This window comes from Neofelis nebulosa, chromosome 5, assembly GCF_028018385.1.
Source record: "Neofelis nebulosa isolate mNeoNeb1 chromosome 5, mNeoNeb1.pri, whole genome shotgun sequence".
Lineage (NCBI taxonomy): Eukaryota > Metazoa > Chordata > Mammalia > Carnivora > Felidae > Neofelis > Neofelis nebulosa.
In genome coordinates this window covers 26,738,708-26,753,267 of record NC_080786.1, presented here as the reverse complement: position 1 = coordinate 26,753,267, position 14,560 = coordinate 26,738,708, and the positions used below count along the sequence as shown (strand labels likewise).

The window sequence follows — 14,560 nt, the reverse complement described above, 5'->3', positions numbered from 1 at the left end:
TACCTGCAGATGTTAACATGTAGGTTCTCATCCAATTGACTTCAGGTGGGAGCCCACGAAGTCTGCATTTCTTATAGGCCCCCAGGTGATATCGATGCTGCTGGCTCATGGCCCATCAGCTACACCTTGAGTAGTTAGGATTGTGGCCTCCCCTCCAAAACCACGAAACACAGGACACCTGTGACTCAATTTACGCAACAGAAGAAAGAACATTTTTACTTTGTAGAAGTGCTGGTAACGGAGAGGATAAAAGAAGATTTATGCTGTTTACTAGTCTATTTACTGTCTATTCCTATAATATCCCAGCAACCTGGAGTTGTGTATACTCTTTTAAGAGACTGCAAACAGGCGTCTTGTGAGCCGGGCCCCCACACAGATGTTGTTCTCATCACAGGAGGCGAGAACTTCCTTATCGGCGGCATTTGTGGGCAGGAGAGCTTCTAGCTGTCACAGGAATTTTTCTCAGCGCACAGTCCAAATTCAGTTTGGAAAGTAGAAGCTGGAAAGAAGAAGTGAGGGAGGCCAACAGGATATTAGCCAGGATTAGCAAGATAAGTAAGGCTTATTCATTCATCCCTTCCCTGCACAAAGAAAACCAGTTACTGAGCACCTCCTACTCTAAGTTCCAAATGTGCTACAAAATGAGATCCTCTAGGGTTGTCAAGGTGGACAATGGAGGGCTAGAGAAAATGTTTAGTCCAAAGAAAATTCCAGACTTTGGGTCAGAGATGGAAAGATGTTTCAATTATAGAGTCCAGTAAGAGCTGACAAAGGTTCAACTGTGGTTATTCAAATTCTCAGCCCCGCTGCTCACACTCGGATAAAAGACCTAGGAGTCAGATTTAAGATGTCAAATGAAGTTTTCCAGAGATATCACAGGATTCTTAGTCATCTGTAATTCCAACCAGCTGTTCTGCAATGCGTTGTCCATGTCATGTAAGGCTGCTGTGCACAGCTGTGGGTCACTTCTGCACAGAACCCCTAGGAAAGTATGTACTTTCTGCCTGTTCCATGGTTCCTTTTGGGGGGCACGCAATTTTGTTGACGGGTCACTCCATATTCAAATAGACTGGCTATTGTGGAATGGTTCAAGATTTTTTTTTTTAAGTTTGCTGGGGTTTTGTTAAAGATTTTAAGAAAAGGCTTTTCAGCAACCCACCACACCTGCTGTGGCCTCAGCTTCCACCAATTCCAAGATTTCCAGTCCAGTCACACTGACCCCCTTTCAGCCCTGCTCACACACTGCCCATTTCCCCACTCACGTCAATGCTCATACACATACACCCCGGCCTTGCTGGCTATTCTCCCCTTCTCATTGTTCATGCCAAGTCCCTTCCTACCTATCCAACCAGACCATATTTATCTTCCAAGTTGAATATGTTTATTCATTCATCAAATCCTGGCCCCTTAAGGGCCAGGCACCATCCTGGGTATTGGGGGTACAGTGATGGACAAGTTATGGTGCGCACTTGGGTGCCTCTTGGGGACTTGGATAAGTGAATTAGACACTTACAACCACTGTAACCCTCCTGTCAAGGACCTAGAGCAAGAGATCCAGTACTGGGAGAATATGCAGTGTGGTGGGTGTCCCCTTGCCCAGTTTTGGAAAGTTTATGGAAGGCGCTCCCAAGCAGATGACAGCCAGCACAGAAAGATGAATAGGAGGCGCTGAGGGAAAGAGGTTCCTTGTGGTGGGAAGAGATTGGGCTGGGAAGGTGAGTAAAGGTCAGATTTTGCCAGGTCTTTTAAGGCATGGATGGACTTTGTACTGTTATCTTCAAGGAAGTGGAAGGAGAGGATTCATGATCTGTAAGTACAGATGTGGTGTGAATCTCCTTTATTCCTTCAAGTGTTCTCCCATGATTGGAATCCCAAGTGATTTTTTTTCCCCTTCTTTGATTTCCAAAGCAATTACTGGCTTGACTTAGCAGCCTTACTCTGAATTTATGCACAGTATTTTTCATCATCCTGTGGTCCTTCTCTGCTGTCGGTTCTCTACTTCTTTGTCCCCATAGCACACACTCAAGTATTATATTTGGGGCTGGACTGTCCAAAATACATAATACACTTATTTAAAAGCTCCTTATATTTACAGCGTAATTGTTCCTCCAGTGAAACAGTGTCACTTTATGTCACCCCTCTTACATCTTACCTGTGTCAAATTGTGCTGTTCAGCCTCAGGGACCACTCAGACACAAAATTCACGTGAAAAGTGAATGCAAAGTCAGTGGTAACATAAACTAATTTTATACATTGGGATGCAGACAAGTTTCCCTGGCCCTGGTGCTTTGTGTTCCAATTGTTGTAGGTTACCCAGTTCTAGCGACCTTGACTTAATGCAAACTCATCAAGGGAAAGGACAGTTATACATACTTTTAAATTCCTCACAATTCTTTTTCCTTTTTTCCTTTTTTTAAAGTTTATTTGAGAGAGAGAGAGAGAGAGAGAGAGAGAGCACAAGCAGGGGAGGGGCAGGGAGAGGGGGAGAGAGGATCTCAAGGAGGCTCCATGCTGTTAGTGCAGAGCCCAACACAGGGTTCAAATCCACGAACCGTGAGATCATGACCTGGGCCGCAATCAACAGTCGGCCGTTTAACTGACTGAGACACCCAGGCACTCCAAAATTCCTCAGAATTCTTAGCACGATGCTGGATGTAGCATAAGGATTTATTTGAGTTTTGCATTTATTTTTGCGACTGGGTTTATTCTTTTTAAATTATGGAAATGTGTCACGCTTTCAAAAATCTGTAAAAATAATACAAAGAACACCAGTTTTTCAATACCTAGTGTAAGAAATAACACATTATAACGGCAATTGGACCTCTGCTTTACCCCTCCTCACTGAAAGATCACTACTGTCTTAAATTTGGTGTTCCATAGGTGGTGTCATATATGCTCTTACTCCAGTTGTGGGCATTCATAAACAGTAGGCCTTGTTGCCTCTCGGGTTTTAAGAGGTCGTATAAATGATGTCATAATGTGTCCCTCGGCAACTTATTTTGTTTCAGTATTACCTTTGTTATTTGTCCACTGTTTATCAATGCAGCTGTAATGTAGCAATACGCCACATGTAGGACGATTCAGTTGGCCTCACCTCTTCACTGAAACACACAATGCTCTGGTGAACCAGTGCTTTCTTTTGGTGTGGGGTGTACACGTGTGACAGGTTCTACAGGCATAGAGACCTAGAAATGGGACAGCTGGGCAGGAGGATATGTGCATCAGCAACCTAACTAGATATTGCCAACCTGCTGCTCAAAGGTGGGACCATCTACTCTTCCATCAGCAGAGTGGGAGTTCTTCTGGCTTCACATTCTTGAGAACCCACGTTACTTTCAGCTTGAGGGATCTGATGTATTCCTCCCGCATGCCTTTATAGACACATGCACAGATCAGGATTCTTAGGGAAAAGCAGAACTTTAGTTTACCGAAGAGTCGAGTTTGCTTTAGAACTTCCCAGAGACCAATGTGTGGCTACTTTAAAATTTTCAGCAGCCTAGAATTGGTTGGATTGTTTGAAAATTATTCGACAACAAGAGTACTGTTAAGGAAAATTATGTGGGAAAAGTACAAAATTGCCAATGGGATCACCCTATTAACATAGTTACTTTTAAAATATACAAAATATACTCACTTGGCAATTACTAGTTGCCTTGATCAAACTGAAAGATTTTAAAAAATGAATTCACTACTGGCTTATTTTACATTATATATACATTTTCCAAACATGTCTAATCCTGTACTGCTCTTCCAATGGGTCTGAGTTAGCCTACAGGTAAATAAAAATGAACAGAACAAGCTTCCGGATCAGACTTGCTTTTATTTTAGAACTTGTCTCTTGCTCCATTGTAATTCCCAAGAACAGCTCTGATCATATAGAATATTCATGTGTTTCCCAATTGTTTTTCCCAGCAAAAATCAAGTACATACAAAGCAAAGCATGCTAAAATGTAAAACAAATGATCACAGCACAAAACAACCACTCACAAAATTAGCCTCATCTCACTTTTTTTCTTTCTCACAAGTTCCATTCTTTTCTTTTTCTTTCTCACGAATTCCATTCTTTTCTAAATGTTCTGGTAAAGAGCAGGCTTTGACTATGGTGGTAGCAGCCTGCCAGGTAGCTTTTACAGGGCGCTCAGGTCATGAGGGTGGCACGAAATCGGAAGGATGGACGTGGGTTTCTAGTTCTATGAAGAGAGAGAAGACACTCCTAGTAAATTCTAAGTCCGCTTTTTACTCAGCAGTCCAACTTGAGATGCAGACGTGATGAAAATAAAAGTCTTTAGGCAGATAGAGCGTCAGAAGTGCTGCCCGAACCGTACGAGAGCTGTCAAAGAAAAACTTCAGTTAACTCTTCCTGGTCGGTTGTCCCCATTCGTGGAGGAAATGAAGTCATTCCTAGTTTCTCAGTACTGCTCGTTGATGTCTTCACTCCGAAAAGTCTCCCTCTCAGATTCGAAACAGAACAAGTTTAGCACGTCATTAGCTGATTGGTTTCATGAGAAATTCCTGCCGCTCACCATTCTCCTTCCAGCAGATGATTTACAGTTTCTAGTTAGCACCACGTGGAATCACACATTGCCAATGGAGCTGTCTTCCTTTCCTGCTCTGATCATCTTGGGGCCTCACCATCTGCAAAACATAAAAATATGAATTCGCTCTTAATGTCAGTGGATTTGTTTAAAATGTTCCTCTCGACTCTTCTTTTGCCACATATGAAATGAGCACACGTTGTTTTGCCATTTTCGGTAGTCAAAATAAAAGGGCAATGTGATAATGGATACAAATGAGCAACATATAAGTAGAACTATAGATAGGCTTCCTCCTAGGAAAATGCTGGTGCGTTCATCATCTGAAATGCCACACTCAGCACATTCAGTGGCTGGTATCATGGATTCAGGGCTAGAAGGAATGTGCAGAGCTAGGACTGTGCCCAGAATCCTTCTGATCTTTTTTAGCATTGACTTGGAGGACAACATTCCTTCCCCTCCCATCCCTCTTTCCCCCTCCTTCCCGACCACCCCCATGTGAGCTTTTGCTTCCAGCATCTTAGGAGGGCTGCTGTCCAGCCACTGGAATGGCTTTAATCACATGCAGCATGAGTACCTTGGAGCTTAAAGCCCTTCCCAAGACAACCCTTGGCCAGTCAATGATCCAGGAGGGAGTAAGAAAGCCCAACTTCTTTGTTTCAGGTCAGGATGCTCTGCAGCATTAACTCAACGTGCCGGAGCGCCTGCAAAGACCAAGTGCTCTACGGTACTTGGCCCGAGATGACACCCTTGTTTGTCTCCCACTCTTTCCCAGTTTGCTTCCTCCATTCCCTTTCCGCTTCTCCTGTCAGTGAGTGCTATCTCAATAAATCACATGCATGCCAATCCTCACCCGGGGGTCAGCTCCGGGGAACCTGGCCCAAGGCAGGATATGAGAGATGATCCCACCTACTTGTCTTCACACACTTGCTTACACACCCACCTCAAAGGAAAACAATCATGTACTCTTGCCTTGCATATTTTAAAGTTAACATCTAATTATTTTTTCATTAGGATTTGAGGTATTAGAAAAGGATGTATAATTTGTGACATATCATAAAAACTGATATTTAAAAATAAAACTGCCACATTTTTCTTTTAACTTACCATATAGACTCTAAATATCACAGTCATTTGATACACCATTATCTATTTAAAATGCATGTAAACATGTTCACAGTTAAAAGTCAGATATTATGTAGTGTTTAATTTTCTCCTTAAACATGTATTTCCATTGCACTTCCCCCATAGAATTTCATTTAACTGTAACATATTTATATGCTTTAAAACCTTTTATTGTCTGCCTAACAATAATCCTCTGCAGCAAAAAATATATTTAAATGCACATTTTTCATTTTATATGGCTATAAGCTTCTATGTGTTAACATTTTTTTTTTCTGATGGATTACCATCACAACTTATCAAAACAGCATATATATTCAAATTTTGGTAATTTTATCATAAAAAAAGTAAAAATTTTATTGGACATGCATTTCTTATTGAGAGGCATAGTTTTTCCCTATCATTTTTACTTACTGCTACCACAATTTATTGTCAGAGTGAGGCAACGTCTAATATTAATTCTATTAATATTTACTATTGTAGATTTAAGCACTGATAAATAGTTTACACAGATGGGTTTTGAATTTTATTAGAGCAATAGCAAATAGTTCTTTGAATTGTTTCTGAGTTATGTGTCCAAAATGACCCCATCATCTTTCAAGAGGTTTTACAAAGGAATGTTACCCAGTCACTGAATGACGTTTTCTCACTTCCGGAAAATGTACCCCAAAACGCTTCACTAAACTTATCAAATGGCTATTAATAATACCAGTTACTCTTTCATTTATGGGTATGGTGTTTAACTTGAGAAACTAAAATATGGCTGGAAAATTCGAATATTGTTAAATTAAGCACACTTGCCATGTATCCTATTACTATATTTTTTGATAAAATAATAATATTTATTACAATCTGTTTTATATATTTTTTCTTCAGAATTTTGAAGCTCCAACTTAGCTCCTTCACTTTATGGGACATATCCCCAGATAGCCTAATTGGCAGAAGTGGTCCTTACAGTAAAACCAATCAACACCTCATTGTGTGATGATGTCTCATTTATGATTCCATTCATAGGTAAATGATTAAGGCTACGATTTTTTTGGCCCAATGAAACAATGCTTGGTCTCCATCAATATTTCATGTATAGACTCTTTGCTTTGTTCTCACAGATTTCTCACTTAGAAGCGATGCATCTTTTGGGGCCTCTGGGTGGCTCAGCGAGTTAAGCTTCCGACTTGAGCTCAGGTCATGATATCGCAGTTTGTGAGTTTGAGCCCTTGAGCTCAGGTCATGATATCGCAGTTTGTGAGTTTGAGCCCCGGGTTGGGCTCTGTGCCGACAGCTTGGAGCCTGGAGCCTGCTTCTGATTCTGTCTCCCTCTCTCTCTGCCCCTCCCTTGCTCACGCTCTACGCGTCTCTCTCAAAAATAAATAAACATTAAAAAAATAATTAATTAATTAATTAATTAATCAAAGAAGAGATGCATCTTCTGCCAAGATTTGGGAAATGGAAGAGGCCAGATTACTAAATGAAACTTATCATCACTCCTACCATCCTCCATTTAGAGTATACCTGAATTCAGAACATCCGAACATGACTTCAAATACCTCTTTTCTAGCAACATGCATTTTCCTTAACAGAAACACATACAAGATGGGAAAGACATGAAGCCCTATGTGGCTTCAAGGAAGCCTATAGATCCAGTATTTTGACTCCTTGTTTGACACCCACCCCCTATCCCATGCCTCCCTAGCAGGGTTTACATCTGGGCAAAGCACATAATCAGATTCAGAATGGCTGAGAAAGGGGCCCCTGGCTGGCTCAGTCAGAAGAACATGTGACTCTTCATCTTGGGGTTGTGAGTTTGAGTCCGACATTGGGTGTAGAGATTACTTAAAAATAAAATCTTTAAAAAGAATGGTTGAGAAATATTCCATTTCTTGTGTGAGGTGTGTGTGTGTGTGGGGGGGTGGTATTTGTAAAGGGGGGGCAGGAAAGGAGACCCTCCATGATTCCTCAGATAGAGACATTCTCAGTAGAGAGTCCTTTAAGAGTAGTTCTCAGAAACCCATGCACTGGGAAGTCTTTGTGTGACCCCAGGAGCCCCCAGTATGAAAAACACTGGCCTTGACCAAGCTCCTCATACACAATAGGAAAGTTGAAGACCAAGGCAATCTGGTGACCATTTGAGATCGTAAAGCTAGCTGGTGACAGAACCAAAATTAGCATCTGGGTCGCCTCATTCCCAGTCTGACATTCTTACCACCATGACCATCAACTCTAATGCGATTTGTCATCATCACTGTCATTATCATCATCATCAATATCTTAAATAATAGCTAATATGTGTTAAGCTTTCATTCCATACAAAGTGCTGTTCGAAGCACTTTACATTCATATAGCGATCACATTAGCCTATGATGTATGCTCTATTATTATGTCCATTTTACAGAAAGGGAAATGGAAGCTCAGAGAGACAGAATAATGTGCCTAAGATTACATGACTAGTAATTGCAGAAATAGGAGTCAAACCCATGTCCCAATTCAATGATCCCTGGATTCACTCTTTCAACTACTATTTCCCAAAGTGGTTTCTATAAAATATTAGCCCAAAAAGATGCTGTTACAAGATTTTGTGGTCATAGTGGTTTGACTGTAGCCCCTCTCTCAGAATCACAATGAAGATGAACCCATTAAAGGCACTGAGAAGTCCTGCAAAAATGATACCTACTTATCAACGTTTTATAGGAAAATTATTTTTTTCTAATTACCTATTAATGTCTAGTCAGAAGACTCCCATTAAAGAAGACTAATTTAGGCTCAATATCTGTAACAGTATTGATTTATCTCCTCAAATATATTTTTTTCTGAATAAATCTGAATAAATCTAACTTTCATCTCTTTCTACTTCTAGAATGCCAGTGAAACAAATATTAGGCCTTTTGATATTGTTCTATAAGTCTCCAAGGCTCTGTTAATTTTAAAAACTCTCTTTCAGATTACATAATTAGTCTATCTTCAAGTTTACTGATTCCTTTCTTTGTCATCTTCCTTCTGCTTTGGAGCCCATTCAGTGAGCTTGTTTTTAAATTTCAGACACTGTATATTTTTTTTACTTCTAAAATGTCCTTTTGGTTCCTTTTTTAAATTATTTCTATGTTTCTGCTGAGAATGTTATTTCTGTTCATTTCAAGTTGCTTGCCTTTACTTCATGGAGCATAGTTATCATAGCTGCTAATTTAATGGCTTTGTCTATTGGTTGTCTTTTCCTCTCAGAATCGTTCACATCTCCTGGTCACTGTATGTTGCCTAATTTTGGATTTTGTCCAGAACACTTTAAATATTATGTTGTATAGACTTGAAGTATTGTTATAATTCTCTGTAGAATTGTTTTTTTGTCAGTGGGCAATCAACCTGGTAGGTTCACAGTGGAAGTGCTATCTCACCTTCTGTGGGCAGTGGTTCCAACCTCAGTTTAGTGCCCAAAGCCTTCACCATCCTATTCTGGGTCTTTCCATTCGCACACAGCTTAGGTGAGAGCCCAGGGCTTATGCAGCTCCCATAATTAGAATTAGAGGATCCCCTTCTCCAGTTGTCTTGCCTCTGGGGCTACCCCCACATGCTGGCCAACAGGGCCTATCTTCCTAGTTCCTCTGCCCAGAAAAACAGGGTTTCTCTTTAATTTTAGCTAGCTAGCCTTTCACTCAGCTCCGAATTGTGCCCACTTCAGAGCAAAACCATGAGAAGAAAGGGGGGAAATGGGGATTTCTTCCACCAAGTCTGACAAACGAGGGCCCTTTTTCCTAGTTCTTCTGCCCAGAAATATGGGGGTTCTACTGAGTTTTAGCCTCCTGCCCCACTGCCATCACACAGTTCCAGGACTGGGTCTGCCCTGAGCACAAAACCACAAAAGAAAACAGAAAAGAAAATGGTAAACTCACGCCCCTTCACAATATATCTGCTTTTTGTTACCTTTCAGAGATCTCGGGTGGTTAGTTTTTGTATTTTTTCCATAGTTTTCAGTTGTAGTCAGTGGGAGAGAGGGGCAGTATGGGCTTAGTCCATCTTGACTGGAACTAGATATTTCATTGTATTTATATTTGATTTTTCTTTTCTTACCTTTCTCTCCCCTTTCTATATTTTTCTGTATTTCTTCTACTCTCATCGCTCTTATTTTCCATCACTTTGCTGATTTTGTTCAATATCTATACATTAGCTATGCTTACAGTTATACCCGTATCTAATACATATAGTGTAGATGTATATATGAAGTATCCATTTGTACCACATACATATATAGCATTGTACATTACTGCATACCCATATGGTATTTCATTGCATAATCATACCAAAATTTATTTATCATATCTGCTGTTGGGCTACTACAAAGAATGCTGTTATGAACATTCTAGTACATGACTTCTGGTGAATATATATTTTTCTGTTGTGCATATACATGAGAGCAAAACTGCTGGTCATAGGATATGTAAAGTTTCAGTTTTCACAGATACCAAAGAAGATTTATTTTAAAGTAATTTCCTATACAGTTTTGGTACACGGCAAAATAGCAGCTGAAAAGCTGCCCTAGAGCCTACTATAGCTTCCTGTTCGTCATCTCCCATGTTTTCTTTAGCTGTAGGTCCAGAACCATCTCCTCACATAGCCTAAGAATCTGCCCTCAGCCTCCAAAGAGATCTCAGAACCACAACAGCCTTGTGCATTCTAGGCACCACGGGGGCTGGGGCTGAGCTAGAAGCCCACATCTCAGAGCAGGCAAGCCCAGGGTGCTATGGGAGATGGCAGACCCTCAAACACTAGAGGCTCATTGTATAGGTCCTCCCCACCCCTACTTTGCACAAGGATGTGGGGATCTGCTTGCCTACCAAGGACCTGTGTGGTCTTTGTTCTCACCCCTCCTGTCTCCATTCCCTGACCCGACACCAAGTATTTACATCGACTTCTAGTTCTGGTTTTGTCAACACCATTGACTCCTTTTTTTTTCTTTTTGCCTTTCTGGAGTTTTATCTGGTTTGCCTCCTCATTTGGGGAACCCCCTGCAGCCCCAGATGATAGGGTCCTCTATCTTGTCATCTCCATCTGTCCCAGTGAGTTCTCCTTGCTCGTCCTTGCTCATTGTCCACTAGGGGAAAATCCAAACAAAGGTTCTTCAGGGTCTTCGATTCTATTGTACCCAAGGTTACCTTTTTTATCCTGTCGTTTACCATCTGCTAGAGCTGGCATTTCTTCTGCATGTGCCTCTTCCTTATCATTCATCATCAGTTCTCCAGTTGAAAAAAGCATGTATAACTTCTGGATCAAATCAGTAGTGGTCCCAGAACCATTACTAGGATTGTTCCCTAATACAAAGGAATGCTGCTCCTGGGAACCAAATTCATCAACCAGCTCACTGTTTCCTGTCTCTATTTCATACACCCCAGGAATAAGGCTGAGGTGACAGAGAAAAGAGATGAAAAACACATTAGCCAAGCCCCTTGCAGAATTAAATGTAAATACAGGCAGACATATAACAGCAATCAATTTTATGCATGTGATTAGAACAGTCCAAATGCAGTTTATGGATGAAATCTGACTCAGGGACAATTTTTTAATATTCCAAAGAGAAATCAGAATGTTGTGTCAGGGGTTTAGGACTCCAAAGCAATATTATTTTCATGACTGAATTTTTATTGAGTACTTAGGGTTGTACTTTGTAAAATCAAACTTAAAAGAATCCTTCCTACCAGTTTTCATATGGGTTCTGTTTTTTGAATGGCAAATGTTTTTGTTGCTTTGAAATTTTTTCTTTTGTGTTTTTCTTCTGCTCTAAAATTGCTACAGCTAACCTTTGATATTATAAGTTGTCTGTTTTGACAGTACTCAATATTAGTGTGGTGTTATATAAGGTATTGATAAGAGCCTCTGGTTTTTTTCATAAAAGCAACAGAAATGCGAACATGGTTCTTTCTAATATGGTTCACATTCTATGTGCTATGAACCCTAGATCTGTGCAGCCATCACAAACCAGGAGTATCTCAAATGCGTGCGCGCACACACACACACACCCTGCTACATCTGACAGCCAAACTTGCATCCTGAAAACTCAAACACCATTCCTGTCAAGTTATTTTCATTAGGACTGTTTCCAGCTGTAGTATTACCCAAACTGTGATTTTGTCAACTCACAATACAGTGTTTCCTGAGCCAACGGTCTCTGGGTTGGGAGAGGTGATGTTAACACACTTGGCTATCAGATCTGCAGGGGGATATTTGTTGATGGCACCTGGAGAAAGAGTGGCTGGTTAATCTAAATTTTACCCTTCTGTATTCTATTGCCCAAAGTCAGTTCATCTTTTCTTGTGATGTTTTCAAGATCAAATTAATTTTATAAGGGACTCAGCAAAGCAGACACCCTCTGACATTGCAATGTCTCATTGGTAAAGTCAATGAGATACAGCAGTGATTCAGTAAAAAATTCTTAAGCTCTGTATGCCACAGGCTTGTGATGTGATTCAAGGATATTTCTCAACCCCTTCTAACATCTGTTTCTTTCCCTTTAACAGGAAGATCTCTCCAGAAGACACCTTGAGCTATTGAAATGGTCTGCCCTATTTACCTTGGGGTTGGAAGAAGGCATCATTTTTTTTTTAATGCTACTATATATAAATCCTGAATTCCAAGATTCCTAAGGGTTACATGAGCCCTGCGGCTTTGCGAGTGGCGGAAAATCTGCATCTCTGTCATTTCCTGGTAAATTTGCAGGAGCTGCAGATAACTACGCAAGGTGGCCTCTGCCTCACCCCTAATCCCAACCCAGGCCAGGATTGGCTTGATGCTACAAGCTCTTGGGTATACTGCTATGCCCATGTCTAAAATTGCAACACATGGACAGAGGCTGGGGCAGTCACTGTCACTATAAAAAGACACCCTTAAGCCCCTGCCTGGCTATGCCTGAGCCAACTGTCTGGGACAGAGGCTCTAGAAGAGATTCCTTCCCATGGCTGAAAAGAATTAAAGTCATAGCCAAAGGTAATTTATAGTGAAAGATAGAACAGAAGTCCTTGGAGTAGATGGAGGGTGGTGGTAGTGAGATATTACTGATTACAGCAGTGTCCTTCCTTAAGGGTATAGGAGCTGAAATGTAGTTTAATGAACAGGAACACGGATGGCTCTGGGGTCAGAATGCCTGGGGCTGAGTCTAGAATTCACCAACTATTAAACTGTGAACTTTTGAGCAATTTATTTAATGTCTCTGAACCTTACTTAGTATGCTCACATGTAAAATGGGGATACTAATACTTTCCTTTGAGGGCTGAACTGAGAATTAAATGATATAATCCATTTAAAGAATTTGGCACATAGTACCAAGTACATATTAAACAGATTAGGGTTAAGAGACACTTTTTACCTATACGGGGATTTTTCTGGCTAAGACTTTGCCAGTGCAGCAGTAGAGTTCAAGGTCAGTAAGACCTGATATTTTTCTCTGGTTTTCTCACCCCTACTCCCACCTTAGACTCTACCACTCTCCACTGAAGTAAGGAGTATATTACTATGTCAACTGGTGGATTGTACACAGAGACATCAAATCCATTGCAAAAGCAATAGAAGAGAAAAGGTTTAATGACTTACGTCTGATTAAATGAACAAATGGCTTGACAAACTTGGTGATATAGTTCAAATCTGGCTTGTGGGTTCGGCCAAGCTGGACTAAGTGATGATCCAGTGGGTGGCTGGCTAATTCTTCTAATTCCTTGTCGTTGTATACAGAGCCAAAGGAAAACACAAATATGGAGTAGCCCTGACACTTGGCTCTCAGAGATACATTTCTTAAGACTTCCTTGTCTAAGGGGTTGGTTTCTCCAGCAGATATAACAAAGATAACTTTGTTTTTCCTCAGGTTGGGGGTTCCTACAAAGACATTGTCAATTGTCCACTGCAGGGCATGGCCGATAAAAACATCTCCATTGAGCTGTTGAAAAGAGTCTTGGAGATGATGTTTCATTTGGTATATACTGTTATAAGTAACCAAATCAAATTCCAGGTAGACAGGGCATTCTTCACTGTTGGGCATATAGCCTGGAGGAGAGTAGCTCAGGACTGCCACTCTGTCTCCTAACATGGAGGTCAGTGGGTCTGGGGCAATGTGAAAGTAATCAAGCACTGAGATTAGAAAAGTTTTCACTTCCTGAAACTCCTCATTTCCTATTCTTTGGGAAGAATCTATGAGGAAAGCCACATCCATGTAATATTCTTGAAGAGAGGTATCTCCAGGTTCATAAGTAAGACCTGGTTCTTCTTTTCTGCCATGGTTTTCATGTCCTGCAATAGAATAGCTCAAGTCATTCTTTTTAGTAGAAGGCTAAACTTGGAGCTCCTAGCCAAGGATGGCCAATACACATCATGGGATTTTTGCCATGCTTCATTCCCACACCCATGGCAGACATCATTAATCAATTACAGTACTTGTTCTCAGATGCATTTTCCACACATTGCATGGGAAACCACTGGGCATTCAACAGGGGCCGTCATGTGAAAAGAAACGTTTGCTAGCCCATCTCAGATCTCTGTCAAAAAGATCTTTGACTGATCCTCTAGCTATTTTCATATCCAAGATGAGAAACATATAACTATTTTTAGTGCACTCTACATGATCACAAAATTTGCATGAGATCTAATTATTACGCAGTGACCCTTAAACTATATATGTCAAAATCACATTTACTGATGTCACAAACACTTGGACCATTAGATACATGTTCAAAATATGTGCCATAGTGTGATGTCATGAGAGCAAGTATAAATGCTGATTTTAGAATCCAAACTCTTTGTAAGACATTAAATACTCTAAGATGTTGGTTAAGTGCCAGTCTACAGTTTATTGGCCCATGACAAAATAAGGAGCTCACGCCATGTTGTAAGTCATCTAATTACTAAGTATACTGTTTAGTTCAGCCGACTCCTTCTTT

General features: G+C 40.7%; 1 protein-coding gene across 2 annotated transcripts in view; it reads right to left on the bottom strand.

Annotated features, from left to right (window-relative positions):
- Positions 1 to 3,800: 3,800 nt before the first annotated feature.
- COL6A5 (collagen type VI alpha 5 chain) overlaps positions 3,801 to 14,560 on the bottom strand; it is a 129,385-nt gene continuing 118,625 nt past the window's right edge. Inside the window, exons 37-40 of one of the 2 annotated variants that reach the window (XM_058729866.1) lie at positions 13,224 to 13,913; positions 11,778 to 11,874; positions 10,796 to 11,040; positions 3,801 to 4,635 (exon numbers count right to left, since the gene is read on the bottom strand). In XM_058729866.1, the coding sequence (XP_058585849.1) occupies positions 4,616 to 4,635; positions 10,796 to 11,040; positions 11,778 to 11,874; positions 13,224 to 13,913 (1,052 nt within the window). In that variant the 3' untranslated portion in view covers positions 3,801 to 4,615. The remainder of the gene's footprint in view (positions 4,636 to 10,795; positions 11,041 to 11,777; positions 11,875 to 13,223; positions 13,914 to 14,560) is intronic. The other variant, XM_058729867.1, reaches the window with a different exon arrangement.